A 21,739-nucleotide genomic window follows, 5' to 3' on the forward strand; every position below is an offset into this window, starting at 1 on the left:
GTTTAATTAAATTATAATATTTTACCTATACAAACATACTATGTATACTGACACTGATACTGACCGGTATAGTTAATAATTAATAACACATTAATAAGAAAATATTATAAAGAAATGAAAAATTATATCGCTGATGGTCCCAATATTTTATTATAACTCCGATAAAATCTAAAGTTGCATAATATTGTGTTTGTAAACTAAAAATATTGCTATTCAATATTATCACGTCGTCAACCCATTATCATAATGGTAAATATATATTCCTAATTACAAAAAAATTGTTCATAATTTTTTATAACCAACTTTAGCCCATCATTCGGGGTTCTAAGATTAATGAGTATACAATTACATGATACATGTAAACATTAAAATCTGTCAACAATTAAGATTTATTTTAAAACAGATATAAAAAAAAAAATTATATATTTTTAAGTTGGTTAAAGTAAAGTAACTGTAACTTAGTTTTATATGTCATTTATCATTATAAATTGCTTAAAAGGATATGTTACAACAATCAATATACTATTAGATAATTTTATATTGGCAATAACATGCTTCGTCGAGTTCACCCTGCACCACTTAAACTGCGATGGAGGTAAAGATTGTTCTTTAAGTTTAAGTCAAGAATCATTAATGAATGGTAATCATCACTAATTTTTAAAAATGTTATGAACGCAAATACAAAATCACGAATTCACCAAAACGCGCCTAAAATGATTCTAAACCAAGTTTCCGGAGGTTTCGGCTTGTTATACTCCGAATTAGGTTTCGGTTTCGTATCATCCGTGGGATCCTCCTTAAAGATATTAACGAAAGAATTCCTGATTCCGAACTTGAAGAACGCCAAGTACGGGCAGTATTTCATCAACCAGAGGCTATACAAATAGTTTAGTTTGAAATACACGCGTCCTAGGAAGGTGGTATGGAAAAATATGATGAGATAGGAGAAGGTCAAATTATATTTGGACCAGAAAGGGAGGGAGCTGTACTCGGGGGCGTGGTCGATGGTCTCGTAGTCGCGCAGGCGCAGCAGGCGCGGCGCGCGCGGCGGCAGCCCCGCCACGGCCGGCGCCGCCACCAGCTCGCGGGAGTCCACGCCTGCGGCAATCAAACACTCGAATTGACTATTTAATCAGTTCTCATTTCTGCCGTTTGCTAAAATACCTGTTTTTCGCTATGAGCTAATTAAACATCTCCATATATGTATAGATTGGATACTCCGTATAGATAATAGTATTTTATGCAACCGTTGTATAAGAAGCGTCAAAACAGGCTAGTGGCGTGAGTTACAATGTGAGCCGGAGCCGCAGGTAAACATATCGTAGAGGCCCACCACAATCTTGATCTAAGTAAACTGCTCCTTTCATTTCATGGATATTTTATTCCAGCTATTCTGATATGAAGGCCCTTTGTATCACGCCTGGCCCGCCCCGGCCCGGGCTGGTCAGCGACACTTCGTAATTCATGAGGTCCTGGCACTGGTCCTTTGCTGCTTGCTAAATTCAATTTGTGGACAGTTTGTTCTTGATTTTGGTAGACAGTAGCCTATGGAGACTAACAAGCAACGCTAAGCGGTCGTCGTAGTCTATGGATGCTGGTATATTAAGGGTGTCGCATGCGCGTTTGAATGTGACTTATGAAGCAATTGCTTCTACTATACAACGTAATGAAACTAATGAATATTTTGTAAGTTGGCAGCATCACACTTAGTTTGAAACTGTTGGTAGCCATTAATCGCAGCATCGTTTTAGCGATTTTAAAGTAAGTGTTATGAGGCAGAGACAATATAAACTTTTCTTCAAACCTATTATGTATGTTCTTATATTAGTGTTCATGAGTATAAATGAGTTACCTCGAAGTTACAAGGTAGGTACTTAGATAATAAGTAATTTTACGTATCATGTATTTTTTATAATTGATGTAGTTATCCAAGTACATATATACCAAAGATAATTTGAAATAGAGGTGTATTCTGAAAGAAAACTTTGTAGCCACTTAAATTTACTGCCATCTTTCGACACATGATTAAAACTTTTAGAACGCCATTTGACTTTGATCCTTATTCTTTCGCTGATATGTGTTAAATTTGTTAATAATCAAAAAGTGGCGGCCATCTTACCGGACATAACCTAAGTGACCCAGTGAAAGAATAAGGATCAAAGTCAAAGGCGTTCTAAACAAGACTCGGGGTTATACGCAGTGAAACTACTGGCGGATGTGCCGGGGTACATCTATACTGAGGCCGACAGAATAGAACTTCAGAGGAGAAACAGCCTCTCACGTGGTGCTGGAATGCAGCGGAGTGGCCCCATACAGGGCAAAACATCTCGGATCCTCGAGAGACCTCCCCGAGGTCCTACTCAACATCAAAGGTTTGAAAGGATTCCTCGAGGAGTTGGGCTGGTAAGAGTAGCCAACGTCCCCCCCTGTCACGCAAAATGGGCGCCAGTCGTCGAGTTGCCGAAAATTGCCCGTATTACAATACAAACTAACATGGCAATGCCAAATTATATAATTTTTGGTCCCGATGTGTATATAGCTTCGCGTTTCAATATATGTAATTTACAGCCTAAAGTTTGCCACAAAATATTCTTACCTGAGTCTATCGGTTTCCCCTTGAGTTTCTCTCTAATTCTCCTCTGAAGTTCTATTCTGTCGGCCTCAGTATAGATGTACCCCGGCACATCCGCCAGTAGTTTCACTGCGTATAACGCCGAGTCGACGTTGATGGTAGGGTTGATGCACCACATGGACTCGAGCAAGACACGAGACATGTGCTCGAAGTACTCGGGCACGTTCTCCAGGCAAGGTGTGTAAACCCTGTCAAGGATCGCCTGACAGACTTGCCGGGTCTCTTCTACGTTTCTGCGGCAGAGGTTGTATCTGCAAAGAAATTTGCAAATAATCAAATTTGACTAGATGGCATTGGCGATAAATGGTAATCTATTGCGAAACAGGGTTCAGCACTTTTTTCAAAAAAATTGTAAAAGGAATTTTAACAGACAGAAATACATTATCAATTATGGAAATGATCTAGATTCAGCGCTTAATTCGCTGTTTTAACGCGGGTCACCATCACCAGCTTACTTAGATATTTGTGTTTAGATCTTGTTAATAACAAGTCGCAATAACAAGTTGCAAAATTGTAATCGGAAAATTGGCTTACTGTTTTTTTACTTTTTTAAACTAAAAGTAAAAAAAACAGCAAGCCAATTTTCCGATTCACCAAGATAAGATGGGACAATTTCGGACTGACTTAACTTTTTGAACGCCAAAAACACCTAATGTAGTCGTTATTTGTCGTGCCCACAGCGCCAAGGAGAACTATCTTCACACTTTCAAGTAAGGTTTACATTCGCTCGCTTGCGCCCGGGAGCTTGGCGTTTGAGTGATGTTTGTGTTTATGGCACAAAGCGTTCAAAAGGTTAAGTAACACCAATACAGGGACAGGACAGGGCTATAACCGCACTTCGTTCATGCGCGGCGAATTGAGAGGCAATAAGACGATGTTCATTTGACTGCTAATGTTGTGCTTACCTATCCTGCAGCCCGATCATATGTCCAATGACAGCCCATGTGTGACAATAGGCGTCCCAGTCGAACTCCTGAGTCTGCCGCACTCCAAACTTGTCCGGCTTCAGGACGGCAAAGCCAATGAAGCCGAACTGGGTGAGCGCGATATCGCGCTGCGAGACCACGCCTAGGCCCTGCAGCTTGGCGGCGAGCCCGGCCTTTAGGTGACGGCTGCGGACGGTGTATAGCGACTTCCAAGCCCTAGAAACAAGCAGGAGGTAAAAACAGGGCGAGGAACGGACGATTAAATCTACCTTAGACGCCAGCATTTTATACGAAACGTTAATGCAATTAACCATTACAAGTCGAACCGTATACTGTAACCGTCCGTTACGGTTTACTTCATTCTCAGGACAGATGGAAGATGACAGTAGTAGGTACGTACGTCGTACCCGGTTTGAGTTCACACTCAAACCAGGAACTGGTGTGTAGAATAGTGGAGAGGTATCGCTTGTAGCTGGTGTACTGCGAGGAGGAGCGGCGCGAGCTGATGAGGATGTTGAGGATGGAGGGCACCGCTAGCACGGCCAGCAGCCCCATCAGCATCGAAGTTGTCAGCGAGAAGCAGTTGTCCCAGTAGAAGCGGCGGCCTCTGCACACAACACAATATTCGTACACATCTTTTTAACCGACATCAAAATTGCAAGGGTTCAAATTTTTATGTTCCCTGATTTATATTTTTTGTTGGGAACGGTACCTATAAGTCGCAGTTAAGTTATTAGGTCGGAATCTGGAGAAATCAAGATGAGTTTTCAATTTCAATAGAAATTACCTATGACTTTTTAAACTGGTAAGTGAAGGCGGTTCTTATTTCATAAAATTGGTAATAATGGGTACGTCAGTCGATTACCATATTTGTATTTGTAAAATCATGTCGTTCCGTTTCGCTACCGTCACAGGAGCTTAAGGTGAAAAATTATTCAGGCTAAGCGAACAAGAAGTGCCCCCAACGACGGATTTTGTCGATATTTCTGGTAGTGTACTGTTAGGTCCTAAGGACCCTCCATGCTCAACATGAGACCTCGATTCTCTTTTGTTTGCGAGTTATTCAGGATAACGTAAAATAATTAGGGTATCATTGAAAGTGTCATATTTTATAAACGATTCAAGTTACGTGAACCAAACAAAATTATATTTGATAACAATAAAAAAAACTACAAAATGCATATTTTTTACCAGCATCCTGTCCTTAAACTTCATTGCAAAAAATAAAAATATTTTTTTCCTTCCAATTTTTTTTTTACTTTTCGCGGAGGTACACCTCCAAAAAAAATATGCATGAGTAGCCACTAATTCCCACTACATACACATATAAAAATATTTGCACAAATGTTCGTGCTTCATGTCAAAAAAAAATGATTCTCCAATAAGTAGTCACTGGCATTATATGTACAGATAGAAGTACATCAACGATGACGTGTCAGCTTTGATAACATCTGACACATAATATTATCTGCATTTGTTTTTTGCATTTTGTAGTGGAAAATGGAAAACATTAAATGCAAGTCTTGTAAAAAAACATTAAAAAATATCCGTGGGAAACAAAAATGCATAGAAACAGAGCAAGAGGCTGATTTATATAGCAAATGCACTAATATGTTAATTTGCATAAATGATTTATTGTGTGGTAAGTGTCGGCTTTTAGTGTATAAACATTTCAGTGTTCACTCGAGGTACATTGACTAGTACTGGGCTGTCTAAGTGTCCACTCGTAGTACATAAGTCAGCAAAGAGCTGACACGGCGAGATCTTGTGTCAAACAAATCAGTTATAGATTTGTGTATAGCATCATTGTGGGCCGCATTGTACGCAAATAGTGGCACAATTAGCAATGAACTACTAAACTCTCCGTATGAGTTTTAGGGATTTCAAAAATTCTCTATTAATTTTTCGGCGTATTCCGCCAGTTTTTCTTTTCTGTTTCCAGATCACAATGTCGCCACGCTGGTGGCGAGTAACAAATAAATAACTATGAGGCGATAAAAATGTAGTCTATAAGATCTTATTTAACTACATTAGCAGATTAATAGCCCGCGCTGGTACAAGTATTCAGCTCCAATTGGGTTCACAAGCCACATGTGATCTAATAACCAGCAGTTTGCTGTAATTCAGAAGTATATGAATTCATCCAAAGCGATCATGGGGGCTTTATAAGTGTTATTATAGGATTGCATGGAATAAGCTGATTAACACTACTAATGTTCCACTATATGCAGCCAGGCGCATTATATCATTGTTAATTGATATCACTGAATAACTGATTGCAATATAGTACCTAGTTCACATGTTCTTTCTTAAAATGCAAGCGTCTAAGGGTACACTTGTGACGTCTTATTCAGAATATAGCTTAGTTAAAGCCCACAAAAATGCGCCAATACAGCTTACAGTTCCACATTTCAGCTCTCAGTTCCATTAATTGCTAAAAGCTGTATAATATAGAACTGTTTTCCTATATTAACGCTTGCAGCATTACAGTTGTGCAGTGGTGATGCATAATAACGTTATTATACAGACGATAGCTTAATTTTCAGCTATTGCAGTTGGGATGTCATATTATAACTCTATATAAATGCTAAAGTTACCGACGTGAACAGTTTGTGACACCTTATAATGCAGTTTTGTGCTACTTCTTCTCTCGTGTCGAGGTTCCCCTAAACAGTGGATGCCCAGAAAGCAGCGGTACTGACAGCCCGGACCGTGGCATCTCTCAGGTCAGATTCAGAGCACGAGTGCGGGCACGCGGGGCAATCCAGCAGGTGCGCCATGGTTTGTGGTGCAGTGTCGCAAGCACATTGAGTAGAGTGGCCACGAAGCAGTCCCCATTCGACCATGCTCTGTTTACAACGGCCAACCTGAGACCTGAGCCTGTTCATCGCCTTCCAGATGGGCCATGGTTCTTTGTGACCGGGTGGTAAATGCTCCGACACTGGCACATATATGTCTGGTGGTGGGCACCGCCTCCGCCAAAGTGAGCAGCGAGCATCGGAGTGTTCGCCCACCAGAGGGTTGGTACACCTGGTAAAACTTTTGCGGCTTTTAAGGCGGACGGGTGGCAGGTTATGGCCGTGCAGCGGGTGGCGTGGGTCAGTCTGTTGTTTTCGCATTTCGCTAGCACAAGCCACCTCTCTGCGGATGTCTGGAGGGGCCACACCCGCAAGCGGGTATAACCTGTTAAGCGGGGTCGGCTTGAGGCATCCAGTTATAGTACGACAGGTATCGTTGAGTGCGGCTGTTACAAGGCCCGCGTGTGCAGATCGGTGCCAGACTGGACAGGCAAACTCACCTACTGAAAAACATAGTGCCAGTCCAGTAGTACGCATAGTATGTGCAGTCGCTCCCCAACTGGTCGATGTAAGTCTCCGCAGCAGGTTATTACGCGCGCTGACTTTCATACGGGTGTTGGCGCAATGGGTCTTAAAAGTCAGTGCCCTATCTAGCGTGATTCCTAGGTATCGTGGGTAGGGGCAATGTTCAATCACCTCTCCGTCCCACATCACGCATAGGGGCCTGTGCGCTTGTTGGTTTCGCAGATGGAATGCACAGGTCTGCGTTTTGCTGGGATTCGGCTGAAGGCAATTTGCCTTATAGTACGTCCCGAGATGTTCTAGCGCCTCAGACAAGGTTTCTTCGACTCTCTCAAACGAGTGGCACTGTGCTGCTAAGGCCAGATCGTCCGCGTATAGAAACCGTTCCGTTCCTGGTGGGCAGGGTTGGTCGTTTGTGTAGATGTTAAAAAGGGTCGGAGCTAGTACGCTTCCCTGTGGGAGACCATTTTTTTGTCGACGCCAGCGGCTCTTTTCCGCATTAAGTTGGACCTGGAAGCTGCGATTGCGGAGTAGCTCACTTAGAACCCGGACAAAGCCCCTGTCCCGCGTGATGGTAGCAACTTTATGTAACAGGATCCTGATGTTGACGGTGTCATAAGCTGCTGATAGGTCAACAAACGCGACGCCAGTGACCATGCCGAGCTCAAAACCATCCTCGATGTGCTGCGTCAGCTTCAGTGTCTGGCTAGTGCACGACTTTCCAGCTCGGAATCCAGCCTGCTCTGGTATAAGCTGAGGGTCCACAACGTGTGTCAGTCGATTTAGCAGCAGGCGCTCAAACAGCTTGTATGTATGGCACAGCAAAGAGATGGGGCGGTAGCTTTTGGCGTTGTTGGGGGATTTTCCTGGCTTCAGCAGCGCGACAATCTTTGACTTTCGCCATGCTTTTGGAATGTTGAGCGTTGCCAGACAGTTGTTGAAGAGCTTGAGAAGCCACGACATTGCCTCCGGCCCGAGGTGTTTAATTTGCTCAACCGTGAGATCATCCACTCCAGATGCTTTCCCATTTTTGAGGATTTTAATCGCGGCACGGAATTCGCTTAGCGTGAATGATTTGCTAATATCACTGCCGTCTTCGTGATATTCCGGAATTGTTGGGGGCCGAGATAATTTTCGGTGGGGCGGTTTTCCGTTCAACAGCAGCTGACTCGCAATTTGGTTGGCCCTGATTTGTCCTGGTCGCGCAGCTGTAGGCGCGTCGCCGGTGAGTTTGTTCAGGGTTGACCAAGCTCTTTTACTGTTGTGCGTTATGTCGATGTTGGCAACAGTATCTTCCCATTTTTTCCTACGTGACTCGGCTATTTCATCCATAAGTTGTATGCCTGTCTGTATAGTTTCAACAGAGAAAGGGTCGTTCGCAAATTGAGCTTCGTAATTATGCAGCAGCTTTGTCGTCGTTGAACTCAAGCCAGGGATATAGTTAGTTCGGCAGCCTCTGGGTATCGATCGACATGACACTGTACGGATAATTTCGATGAATGTGTCATAGTTCTCAGCCAGAGGTGGCAGGCCACAGAGCTTCTCGTCGATATTCCTTGAGTATTTGTCCCAGTCTGCTTTTTCAAAATTGAAACGACGGCACTTTTGTGCTACTTGGGAGTGCCTAGTCACAAGAGTAATAGACCGCGGGCCAGGAGAATATATCATCAGTCGTCGCCTCCCGGCTAATACTTTGTCAGATAATAGTTCAGATGCTATCATGATGTAAAAAAATAGTCAGCCCGTAGAAAGACCGTCAGTTGATTGTTAATTATAGAAACGGGGCTTAATCGCGTATTGAGTTTTAAATTTACGTCCGACGTTTCGAGGACGGTGATGTCCCCGTGGTCTCGGAGAAGGCTGTCTAAAGTTGACATCAACATCTAGCCGCGCGTGTTTTACGAACTACCTACTTACCCGTAAAACACGCGCGGCTATTCGATTTTTCGACTGTTGATATTCGTTTCCGCTTACATATACTAATGACTGGATTCCATGTGGATGAGATCCCCAAACCCTCGTCCCGATTGAAATTGCAATGTTTTTTGATTTCAATGGCTTCCCGCACTTTTGTGCTGTAGAAATTGGCGATCGAGCAGTTTGGTCCTGACTCCAGTAAATGCTCAGCCACACCAGACTTGTTCACTTGACGATTTTTGGGAGCTACGATATGTTCCCAGATGTGTAAAAATCGCGAAAGTTTAAATCAGTGTTTAGAGAATAGAAATCATTTATTGTTAACCGTGTACAATAAGATGGAATACAATGTTATACACATAGAGTCACAACGGCAACCCACATCGGGTATACAATATTATATTTGCTACTTAACTAATAATTTAACTAAAACTACATACCTATTTGTTAACATGCTAATTGGTTTCATACATAAAGTATTCATGCAAATGTTGATGACAAGAACATTATAAACATTTTTCTTTCAGTCATGTCGTCCGGACTATAGAGCCCCTAAGGGCCGGTACAGACGGACTGCAACTCGATTGCAACTTGTATGGGAACTGCATGCCGACTGTACTCCAACTGCAACGTCGACGTGCAGTTCCCAAGTTCCCATACAAGTTGCAGTCGAGTTGTAGTCCGTCTGTACCGGCCCTAAATATATATTTTATAAATTGTAACTTCTAAACTAAGTAGCGGCTCCGGCGGAAAATACACTCAAATTCCAAATTTTATTAAATTGCGTCTTATAATTTCCGAGTAAAATCGCTGTGACATACGGACGGACTGGCATGACGAAACTATAAGGGTTGCATAGACATACAATATAACAAGGGTTGTTTTTGCCATTTTGGCTACAGAACCCTAAAAATCGGCCCATTAATCAAAATGTAAAAAAATCCTATCATAAAACAAGAAATCATACGAGTGCTCATAAACCACGACTTCTTCTTTGTCGTCACACTCTTGTCAGAGTTCTTCTTTGTCGTCACACTCTTGTCAGAGTTCTTCTTTGTCGTCACACTCTTGTCAGAGTTCTTCTTTGTCGTCACACTCTTGTCAGAGTTCTTCTTTGTCGTCACACTCTTGATCGTGGTTGTCATATCAGGGCCGGCGGCAAGCTTCCCAATCCGTTGCCATTCTTCACGTACTGTAGCCCTTCTTGTACATTAGTGGAGTGGTCCATTTAGTGCATTTTTCACTAGGTCTGACCTGACCAACGCATTGGTGACCTTGTGCCTTCGACTTTTCCTTGCACTACAAGGTCTACAATTCGTTCCACAGATGTATCGTCTCGACGTATAATATGTCCAAAGAAACCAAGACTACACGACGTATATTTAGATCGGACGCTGATTCAATATCCAGTAATACGGTTTAATTGTTTATTTATGTATGTATGCGGAACGCGACAGCTCGAGCATACAAAGTAGTAGGTTCAGTACCCCTAGTGTACATTTATTCGATAGTGAGACGTGACGTACGCGTTTGCGTTAATCTCATTCTGTATGGGATTTTGACTAATTTTGAGGTTCAGATCATTCACAGAAAATTGCATGCATTGCATTGCATGTGTTTGCTAAATATAGTTTAAATATGACTCGGAGCGATGATACCGGATCTGCTCCTGCTGTGGGTCGATTAGGATGAATAAAATAAGCAAAATGCAAAAGCAATTATTGCGACCATATATGGACCATGGTATAGACTATTATAATAGTTTACCTAACATTACATGAAAACACATTAGAACCTAATTATTTGAAGAACTAATTTGCCTACTTTTATCATATTGTTAACATTTATTTCAATGAAATGAGACAAAATTGTGTCAGGACAGGTGTCAGGTACGTAGGTTTAGGTAGGTATAGGTTTTATGTAGGTATAATATATTCTATTGGTACATCAGGCCGATCAGGCCGATGCCTCATCAAAAAAATCCTACAACGTGTAGAAAGATTTATCTATTAAAAATAAAAATATTGAAGTATTTTAATAATTTTGTATTTTCTATTAGTTTTGTTGATCGCGGTAATTAATTAAATATTTTTATAGGTAGGTACGCATCATGTAGTGTGGTCCTGAGTGAAATGCAGAGCTATCATTAATTATTTATATTACGCTAAAATACAAAAACACATTTATTGTAAAATAAATAAGTAATCGGCATTCGTACCCCGGACCTGCTGCTCCCCGCAACATTGTAATGGAATTTAAGTAACGTAGTCATACACATTGTTTAGCAAACTCGTTCGCGTCTTTCCTGTAGACATCGCAAAGTTAAGGGAACCTAAAGCTTATTTTTACGCGGCACCTTTACAGGCAGGATACATTTTGGGGTGAGTACTTGAATCTCAAATAAGAAAAATGGGACTTCTATGTACCAGAGTCGTTAACTTTCATTGTATTGTCCACAGAAGTGACCTTTTTCTAAAATGTTTTTGACCCAGTTGGCACGAAGAACCGCCAGGAGCACCCCCCCCCCCCTCCAACACCGCACCTCCCAGCGCTCCCCCCACCCTCGAGGACTTATAGTATGTCCATCTGGTCACCGCAAGAACCAATTTTCAAAACTACACGAATTATTTTCCTTGGTTGCCCATATTCGGGTTAATTTTCTTGAGCTAAGTGCATGCGGCCGGCAATTGATCAAGCAATTGAATTCCTTGCACCTACTTAGCTAATCGCATGCAATTATCGGCGAGCTGATGACCCTAATAAGATACTAATGTCATCATTCATCAACATATGATAAGTTGAGACAAGTTTTGTTTTCTGACCTTAATTCTTAATATGCATTGTGTCTGACTGGTTTAAGGGCCAATTACAACCACAAGTCTTACAGGCCCGACGCCCGGGCCCGAGCAAGAGTCGTTTTCCGTTTCACGAATTACCAGAACATTTTTAACAATACTTTGTCTCTAATTGCCAAAAATGTTCAATGTTTGATATTTGTTTGAAAAAAAACCGGACAAGTGCGAGTTGGACTCGCCCACCAAAGGTTCCGTACTTTTTGGTATTTGTTGTTATAGCGGCAACAGAAATACATCATCTGTGAAAATTTCAACTGTCTACTTCTAGTCTATTACGGTTCATCAGATACAGCCTGGTGACAGACGGACTGACTGAGGGACGGACAGCGGAGTCTTAGTAATAGGGTCCCGTTTTACCCTTATCATTTATCAAATGCAAAAATAACAAACATTGAACATTTTTGGCAATTAGAGACAAAGTATTTTTACATGTTAATTATGTTACTATGCTAAATACCCTTAGCAGTGTTGTGCATGTTGTACATGTTGTGAAAAAATATCTGATTATTTGTTGCAGTTAATTGGTAATATTCATGAAAGTCATACTCACTGGTTGTATTTCTTCTCTTCGAACCATTTTGGCAGCTCAAGGTCGAGTTCTTCTAGTTTGACCGAGTCAGATGGAGTCTCGGTAGCCTCTTTGGACAGGATCCCGTCGATAACCTCTTGTGCTGAAACAAGTTAATTTTTCTCTTATGGGTTCAAAGTGAGATCTCTAGTTATTCTAGTTTTACTTTCAGGTATATATTCTATTTGTTTACGATTTGACAATGAAAATTCGGTCCATAATAGATTGGTTAACTGGTATTCATTTCCGATATTTAACTTAATAAACGACGATCCTTTTACTTGACCTACCTCAATTTGATTATGGTTACCTAAAGACATATTACAACGTATATCATTTCATTAGCAAAGCCCGGATGACGGGAGAAATTAGGTATATGTTGACGTCTCAATAGTGCGAGGACACACATTTTAGAAGTCAATGTCGATAAAAAAGCACGATGTACTGGACCACCGTTATGAAATTCAGAAATATTATAGTTGAAAACAAAATTAATTTAATATTTTATGTAATTTTCATAATATACAATTATTATTTTTTTTTTCCGATTTTAAACTCCTTTGCTTTGGTGATAAAATCCATTTCAGCCAACTAAAGGACCATTCTAAATCTACTGTAGTAATCGGGGCAAATTTAAATAATTCATTGTGGTTATGAATTACTTCTGTACTACGCAGTTCCACTTCTTTTCCAGATATCAAATTATTTAAGATTTTTAAAGTTGAACGCGACGCCATCGCTTTTCTTCAACACATTCTGATATTTATTGTGAATAACTTTGCCTTGAGGATGTAAACGTAATCTTGACAAGTGCACTTTCAACTTTTGGACTATATTTAAACTGATTGACTTGAGTCAATGTCAGATAGCGGTTGTTTATAATTGCGATAAGGAAATATGTAATGAAAGAGGTTTGTAAATTATGAGAAAAGTATCTATTTAGAACTGTCACTCTTATTTTACTATTACGATCATTCCCGTGATTATGATCATATTGTATGTAATTAATTAACTGAAATAATATATAATGTAAGCCTGATGTAATATTGTGTAACAATAACAACCTGGCATGTAAGATAATGAGTTTGATCAATAAATTTCTAATTCAAAATTTAAAGATATAAATTTTAAGAGGGTCGGCGACGCGCATGTAACACCTCTGGAGTTGCAGGCGTCCATAGGCTACGGTGACTGCTTACCATCAGGCGGGCCGTATGCTTGCTTGCCACCGTCGTGGTATTGAAAAAAAGCACTAGAAAAGTTTTTGCTCACGTCATCCGGGCTTTCATGATTAGTTATATAAAATCTATATATTATATATATATAAATGCACGTGTCCTGACTGATTGACTGACTCATCAACGCAGAGCCGAAATGTTGAATAAATGAAATGAAATGAAAATGCTATGCTGCTAGAAAGTTGAAATTTACACACTAGGTTGCATTTATAAGGTGTACGAGAACTAAGAATACGAAGTTTCAAGTTCCTCGATCAAAATAAAATTTAAACCTAATACAAACTTTCAACCCCGTTTTTCACCGCCTTAAGGGATGTATTTTCAAAAACGCTGAAATTAGTTGTCTTCTATTTTAATTAAATACCTTTTTACAAAGTTTCAAGTTCCTAGCTCAAAATAAAACTTGAACCCCATACAAACCTTCATCCCCTTTTTAACCCCTCTTAGGGGTTGAAATATCAAAAACGTCAACATAAATTTTATTTGTAATCGGCTATTATGCCTTTATAAGAAATTTCAAAGCATTGGTAATGGATTCAAACTTACAACCCTTTTTTAACCCATTTAGGGGATGAATTTTTAAAAACGCTAGAATAACTTTTCTTGCCTTCTAACAATATGCAAATGTACATAGTTTCAAGTTCCGCACTCGAAAACCATTTTGATCCCCATACAATCTTTCAACTCCTTTTGCACCACCTTAGGGGATGAATTTTTAAAAACGCTTAAATAGCTTTTTTTTTTCTAACAATATGCAAATATACAAAATTTCAAGTTCCGCGCTCGAAAAACATTTTTGTTTCCATACAATCTTTCAACCCCCTTTTCACCACTTTAGGGGACTCGAAAAACATTTTGATCTCAATACAAAATTTCAACCCCTTTTTCACCACCCCAAGAGATGAATTTTCATAAACGCTGAAATTAGTTTTCTTCTCTTTTAATAAAGTACCTTTTTACGAAGGTTCAAGTTCCTCGATCAAAATAAACTTTGAACCTAATACAAACTTTCAACCCCTTTTCACCGCAAAGGATGTATTTTCAAAAACGCTGAAATTAGTTTTCTTCTATTTTAATAAAATACCTTTTTACAAAGTTTCAAGTTCCTAGCTCAAAATAAAACTTGAACCCCATACAAACCTTCATTCCCTTTTTAACCCCTTTAGGGGATGAAATTTTTAAAAACGCTGTAATTACTTTTCTTGTGTTTTAATAATATGTCTACGTACAAAGTTTAAAATCCTGCAAGCAAAAAAAATATTTGATCTCCATACAATCTTTCAATCCCTTTTTCATCATCTTAAGGGATGAATTTTGAAAAACGCTGAAATTAGTTTTCTTTTATTTAAATAAAATAACTTTTCACGACATGTCAAGTTCCTAGCTTAAAATAAAACTTTAACCCCATACAAATTTTCATCCCCTTTTTAACCCGCTTAGGGGTTGAATTTCTCAAAATCGCTTCTTAGCTCTTGTACACTTTATAGATGCAACCTAGTGTGTACATTTCAACTTTCTAGCATTTGTAGTTTCAGCTCTGCGTCGATGAGTCAGTCAGGACACGTGCATTTATATATATAGATTTAAGTACATGTATTTCAAAATTATATCTACTACTTATAATGATGTTATCTACCTAATTTAGATATATCGTCGTCTAGTAGGTACCTACAACATAAGCCTTATTGAGCTATATACTGTGGGATAAATAATATTTAGTTATTTATTTTATTCAAACCAGTTTTATTGATTTAAACTACATATATTTTTAAAATTTAATGCCTGCATATTATGGCATGTTATTTTAAATGAGTTCCGTACCAAAAAGGGACAAAAGAAATCCTTATGGTGCGACTCTGTCCGTCTATCTGTCACATCGCTAAATATATCGATTTGAAATTTGGAATATTTATGAACAACGCTAATCCAGACACATTGAAGGTTATAATAAATAAATAAGGGAAATGCCCAATATGAAGAGGGGGCAAAATTTCAAAGTCTAATGACTAAGTGGGGTATCATTTGAAAGAGCTCAACTTGAACATTCCAAAAAAACGAACTCGCACTAGACCGGTTTTTTTAATTGCTCCACACATTTGACCATTTTAAATATTGACAAATTATACAGCAATTAAATTAGGTATTAAAAATGCAACTCATCATCTTCCTCGCGTTGTCCCGGCATTTTGCCACGGCAATTTTTTTACGAAATTGAGTTTACTCCGGTTTCCTGTACGAGCAGTTTTCTAGATTTACCTTATTGGAGAATCCTGTAGTTAATGTGAACATGCAACACCAATCAATCACGCATGATAGATATTAACTCGCCTCAGAACTATGAACTTATAAATTGTAAATTGATGTATTAAACCAAGTAGTAAATACCTACAATATTTGCTGGAGCAAATTGGAGCAAAAATTATACTTGGATAGGTAACATTTTCCTTCATGTAATTTAATAGGTAAACGAGTAAGATATATTACTGGTATTGTAGGTAATATAAATATATAGGTAACTACAATTAGATGCAGGTACTACTATATCACAAGTATCTCTGAATACTTAAAAAGAGACATCTACCCTGTTATTGTAAAAAGCATGTATGCTAACTTATAAATACAATTTTATTTTATTTTTATTTATTTACTACTACAACCAAATACAAACCTCCCTTTTTATAAGGCAGTAAATTCTGGTTATAGTTACTTTCACACACTACCTATCAGTTTTAAAGGTTTATTAGTAACATACCGGCCAGACAGGTTCGACTGTAACACTAACAAGCTATACAACGAGTCATTTTTTCATTTCTCTTGCTCTGAAAGTGGGTCGTTGTTGTTCAGAAACGAAAAGAAAAAGTGTGCAGAAACAGAAAATGATACGTTTCTGCACTAGAGCATTTAACTTTCCCAGTACGGGCAGTAATTTTTTTCTTTTATATTACGATAAGCAATTAAAATTTGATATTAAATGGATTTTTAGTACAATTTCCATTCTGATATTTAACTCCCTAATTCCCTAAAGCACGATACTTTTACTTAAATTGTTAATTGAAAGTAGTCTCAAGAAATACTATAAAAGTTTACTTAGTCATGTTTTTTTAAATACACATGTAGGTATTTTACTTTCATCGTATTCGAAATTAAATTACGAATTAATAATTAATAAAGTTTCAAGTTCCTAGCTCAAAATAAAACTTGAACCCCATACAAACCTTCATTCCCTTTTTAACCCCTTTAGGGGATGAAATTTTTAAAAACGCTGTAATTACTTTTCTTGTGTTTTAATAATATGTCTACGTACAAAGTTTAAAATCCTGCAAGCAAAAAAAATATTTGATCTCCATACAATCTTTCAATCCCTTTTTCATCATCTTAAGGGATGAATTTTGAAAAACGCTGAAATTAGTTTTCTTTTATTTAAATAAAATAACTTTTCACGACATGTCAAGTTCCTAGCTCAAAATAAAACTTGAACCCCATACAAACCTTCATCCCCTTTTTAACCCCTCTTAGGGGTTGAAATATCAAAAACGTCAACATAAATTTTATTTGTAATCGGCTATTATGCCTTTATAAGAAATTTCAAAGCATTGGTAATGGATTCAAACTTACAACCCTTTTTTAACCCATTTAGGGGATGAATTTTTAAAAACGCTAGAATAACTTTTCTTGCCTTCTAACAATATGCAAATGTACATAGTTTCAAGTTCCGCACTCGAAAACCATTTTGATCCCCATACAATCTTTCAACTCCTTTTGCACCACCTTAGGGGATGAATTTTTAAAAACGCTTAAATAGCTTTTTTTTTTCTAACAATATGCAAATATACAAAATTTCAAGTTCCGCGCTCGAAAAACATTTTTGTTTCCATACAATCTTTCAACCCCCTTTTCACCACTTTAGGGGACTCGAAAAACATTTTGATCTCAATACAAAATTTCAACCCCTTTTTCACCACCCCAAGAGATGAATTTTCATAAACGCTGAAATTAGTTTTCTTCTCTTTTAATAAAGTACCTTTTTACGAAGGTTCAAGTTCCTCGATCAAAATAAACTTTGAACCTAATACAAACTTTCAACCCCTTTTCACCGCAAAGGATGTATTTTCAAAAACGCTGAAATTAGTTTTCTTCTATTTTAATAAAATACCTTTTTACAAAGTTTCAAGTTCCTAGCTCAAAATAAAACTTGAACCCCATACAAACCTTCATTCCCTTTTTAACCCCTTTAGGGGATGAAATTTTTAAAAACGCTGTAATTACTTTTCTTGTGTTTTAATAATATGTCTACGTACAAAGTTTAAAATCCTGCAAGCAAAAAAAATATTTGATCTCCATACAATCTTTCAATCCCTTTTTCATCATCTTAAGGGATGAATTTTGAAAAACGCTGAAATTAGTTTTCTTTTATTTAAATAAAATAACTTTTCACGACATGTCAAGTTCCTAGCTTAAAATAAAACTTTAACCCCATACAAATTTTCATCCCCTTTTTAACCCGCTTAGGGGTTGAATTTCTCAAAATCGCTTCTTAGCTCTTGTACACTTTATAGATGCAACCTAGTGTGTACATTTCAACTTTCTAGCATTTGTAGTTTCAGCTCTGCGTCGATGAGTCAGTCAGGACACGTGCATTTATATATATAGATTTAAGTACATGTATTTCAAAATTATATCTACTACTTATAATGATGTTATCTACCTAATTTAGATATATCGTCGTCTAGTAGGTACCTACAACATAAGCCTTATTGAGCTATATACTGTGGGATAAATAATATTTAGTTATTTATTTTATTCAAACCAGTTTTATTGATTTAAACTACATATATTTTTAAAATTTAATGCCTGCATATTATGGCATGTTATTTTAAATGAGTTCCGTACCAAAAAGGGACAAAAGAAATCCTTATGGTGCGACTCTGTCCGTCTATCTGTCACATCGCTAAATATATCGATTTGAAATTTGGAATATTTATGAACAACGCTAATCCAGACACATTGAAGGTTATAATAAATAAATAAGGGAAATGCCCAATATGAAGAGGGGGCAAAATTTCAAAGTCTAATGACTAAGTGGGGTATCATTTGAAAGAGCTCAACTTGAACATTCCAAAAAAACGAACTCGCACTAGACCGGTTTTTTTAATTGCTCCACACATTTGACCATTTTAAATATTGACAAATTATACAGCAATTAAATTAGGTATTAAAAATGCAACTCATCATCTTCCTCGCGTTGTCCCGGCATTTTGCCACGGCAATTTTTTTACGAAATTGAGTTTACTCCGGTTTCCTGTACGAGCAGTTTTCTAGATTTACCTTATTGGAGAATCCTGTAGTTAATGTGAACATGCAACACCAATCAATCACGCATGATAGATATTAACTCGCCTCAGAACTATGAACTTATAAATTGTAAATTGATGTATTAAACCAAGTAGTAAATACCTACAATATTTGCTGGAGCAAATTGGAGCAAAAATTATACTTGGATAGGTAACATTTTCCTTCATGTAATTTAATAGGTAAACGAGTAAGATATATTACTGGTATTGTAGGTAATATAAATATATAGGTAACTACAATTAGATGCAGGTACTACTATATCACAAGTATCTCTGAATACTTAAAAAGAGACATCTACCCTGTTATTGTAAAAAGCATGTATGCTAACTTATAAATACAATTTTATTTTATTTTTATTTATTTACTACTACAACCAAATACAAACCTCCCTTTTTATAAGGCAGTAAATTCTGGTTATAGTTACTTTCACACACTACCTATCAGTTTTAAAGGTTTATTAGTAACATACCGGCCAGACAGGTTCGACTGTAACACTAACAAGCTATACAACGAGTCATTTTTTCATTTCTCTTGCTCTGAAAGTGGGTCGTTGTTGTTCAGAAACGAAAAGAAAAAGTGTGCAGAAACAGAAAATGATACGTTTCTGCACTAGAGCATTTAACTTTCCCAGTACGGGCAGTAATTTTTTTCTTTTATATTACGATAAGCAATTAAAATTTGATATTAAATGGATTTTTAGTACAATTTCCATTCTGATATTTAACTCCCTAATTCCCTAAAGCACGATACTTTTACTTAAATTGTTAATTGAAAGTAGTCTCAAGAAATACTATAAAAGTTTACTTAGTCATGTTTTTTTAAATACACATGTAGGTATTTTACTTTCATCGTATTCGAAATTAAATTACAGTGTTTGACTCGGATGAAAGGCACCATTTCATCCCTTGGTTAACAATCTACTTTTGATAAGATGCAGTGATGCAGGCCGTCTGACAAGGCTTTAGTGTCTCTAAGATGACGATGACGTCTTGATGACCACAAGGACAAGGACACATTATGTATTACCCGTCACTGGTCTCCTCCAATAATTAGCAAACATTATACAGGAGTAAATATTTTTGTAAATTAAATAACTACCACTCAGTAAATACACACCTGAGAAATGGAGTGAACACTAACGGAATAATACAATTAACTAAATTTTTTGAGGTGGCCAGTTATTGGCAATTTACCCATTGTTAGACATTATTTATGGATCGCCCACTTTCTTGACGATTGCTCGCGCTAATTAAATATTTACTTAACGTCAAATGAACAGCTCTTACCACTTAAATCCATAGTTGATATTCTTCTATAGTTTAATTTTTAAGGATTTCTAGGCTCTATTGGGTCTCTTGTAAATCTTGATCACTACGACATGTAAAGACAACAAAATACCATACACTACTTATTCTCCAGTTTCCCGTGATTTACATAACTGCGGATTTAATTGCTCTTCACAGAAAATGTGTTTGCATGGGCACTGTGTTATGGGCTATAAATAAATATAGCTTTAACAATTGGTGTGTCAGCGTTTTTAATATGGGTTTGTTCGGGTTTAGCCGCTATTTCCACGATGTGAGTGATTGCGTGCTGCGCGGGGCCGGGCCGGCCGCTTACTGCCGTAGTGCCGTATCACGGCCATAGGAAACACCGTTATTATAACTCTTTACTCCAAAACACCCGTGCCCCAGTGACTATAATGACATTGGCCTAATCTGCAGATTTATAGCAATTTGCCTTCTGGTGAACGGCGTAATACGAGCCCAATACCAAAGAAAAACCGCAAATCGATGCACACTTAGCCATTTTGCACACGCGTACTCTAGGTCTAGAGGTCAAAGCAAAATTTTTGAGCCGCAGTTCTTAAAAAATAATCCCTTAGGAGGGGAGTGCTGACTTGCTGAGTCATTTAGTTTGTATGGGTTTTTTAGAAACCTTGACTGGTATCATATGGAAGGGAGAAACCCAAAGTCGAAATGTTTTGAAAATTATTTTTGTATTAATTTGAGTAAAATGGCTTAAATATAATGATGTGGTATATTTTTAGAATCGCCTCAAAATGCCCTTTAATATCATACTACACGCGATATGTTTCTGATAAAAAAAATCCCATACAAAAAATATATTACTCAGCACTCTTAAGGGAACTTTTTTTAAGAACTGCGGGTCAAATATTTTGTTTTGGCCTCCAGTATGCGTGTGCCAAACGGCTAAGCTGTACATCGATTTGCGGTTTTTTTTCGTACTTACACCTTCATTCGTTGTGCTAAATTACTTACTCGCGTTTGATTATATTTGATTATGATTAGGTAATTGTAGAAATTGAGCTTTAATTCCAAATGAAACATGCAAGGCATGCTATAACAATAAGTGGGAATCAAAAGAATCTTAAAGCAAAAATCCACTCTCACTACTGGAAATTATAATTTTCCTGACTTCTTCTGTGACTGGTGTTTTCGCGGCCCATGTTGCTCTAAATTACTTATAATAATGAAAAAATACTTGGAGTATGTACTTATATATGTACCCTTTGACATATTAAATTTATTTGAATCATTTTTAGGGTTCCGTAGCCAAATGGCAAAAAACGGAACCCTTATGGATTCGTCCTGTCCGTCTGTCTGTCCGTTTATGTCACAGCCACTTTTTTCCAAAACTATAAGAACTATACTGTTCAAACTTGGTAAGTAGATGTATTCTATGAACTGCATTAAGATTTTCACACAAAAATAGAAAAAAAAAAACTAAATTTTGGGGGTTCCCCATACTTAGATTTTTTTTTTCATCAAACCCATACGTGTGGGGTATCTATAGATAGGTCTTCAAAAATGATATTGAGGTTTCTAATTAATTTTTTTTTTCTAAACTGAATAGTTTGCGCGAGAGACTATTTTTTAGATTGCTATCTTTAATTTACTTAGTTTTCTT

At 37.7% G+C, this 21,739-nt stretch overlaps 1 protein-coding gene across 1 annotated transcript; it reads right to left on the minus strand.

Moving 5' to 3' along the window:
- Window positions 1–131: 131 nt before the first annotated feature.
- Window positions 132–20,486, minus strand: LOC133529101 (uncharacterized). The gene is made up of 6 exons (XM_061866720.1): window positions 20,095–20,486; window positions 12,201–12,321; window positions 3,959–4,165; window positions 3,538–3,774; window positions 2,597–2,883; window positions 132–1,098 (listed from the first exon to the last, which is right to left on the minus strand). Exons 1-6 carry the CDS (start codon window positions 20,105–20,107, stop codon window positions 695–697), a joined length of 1,269 nt encoding a protein of 422 aa, XP_061722704.1. The 5' UTR covers window positions 20,108–20,486; the 3' UTR covers window positions 132–694.
- Between the last annotated feature and the right edge of the window lie 1,253 nt (window positions 20,487–21,739).

The sequence above is a fragment of the Cydia pomonella genome, chromosome 20 (genome assembly GCF_033807575.1).
Source record: "Cydia pomonella isolate Wapato2018A chromosome 20, ilCydPomo1, whole genome shotgun sequence".
NCBI lineage: Eukaryota > Metazoa > Arthropoda > Insecta > Lepidoptera > Tortricidae > Cydia > Cydia pomonella.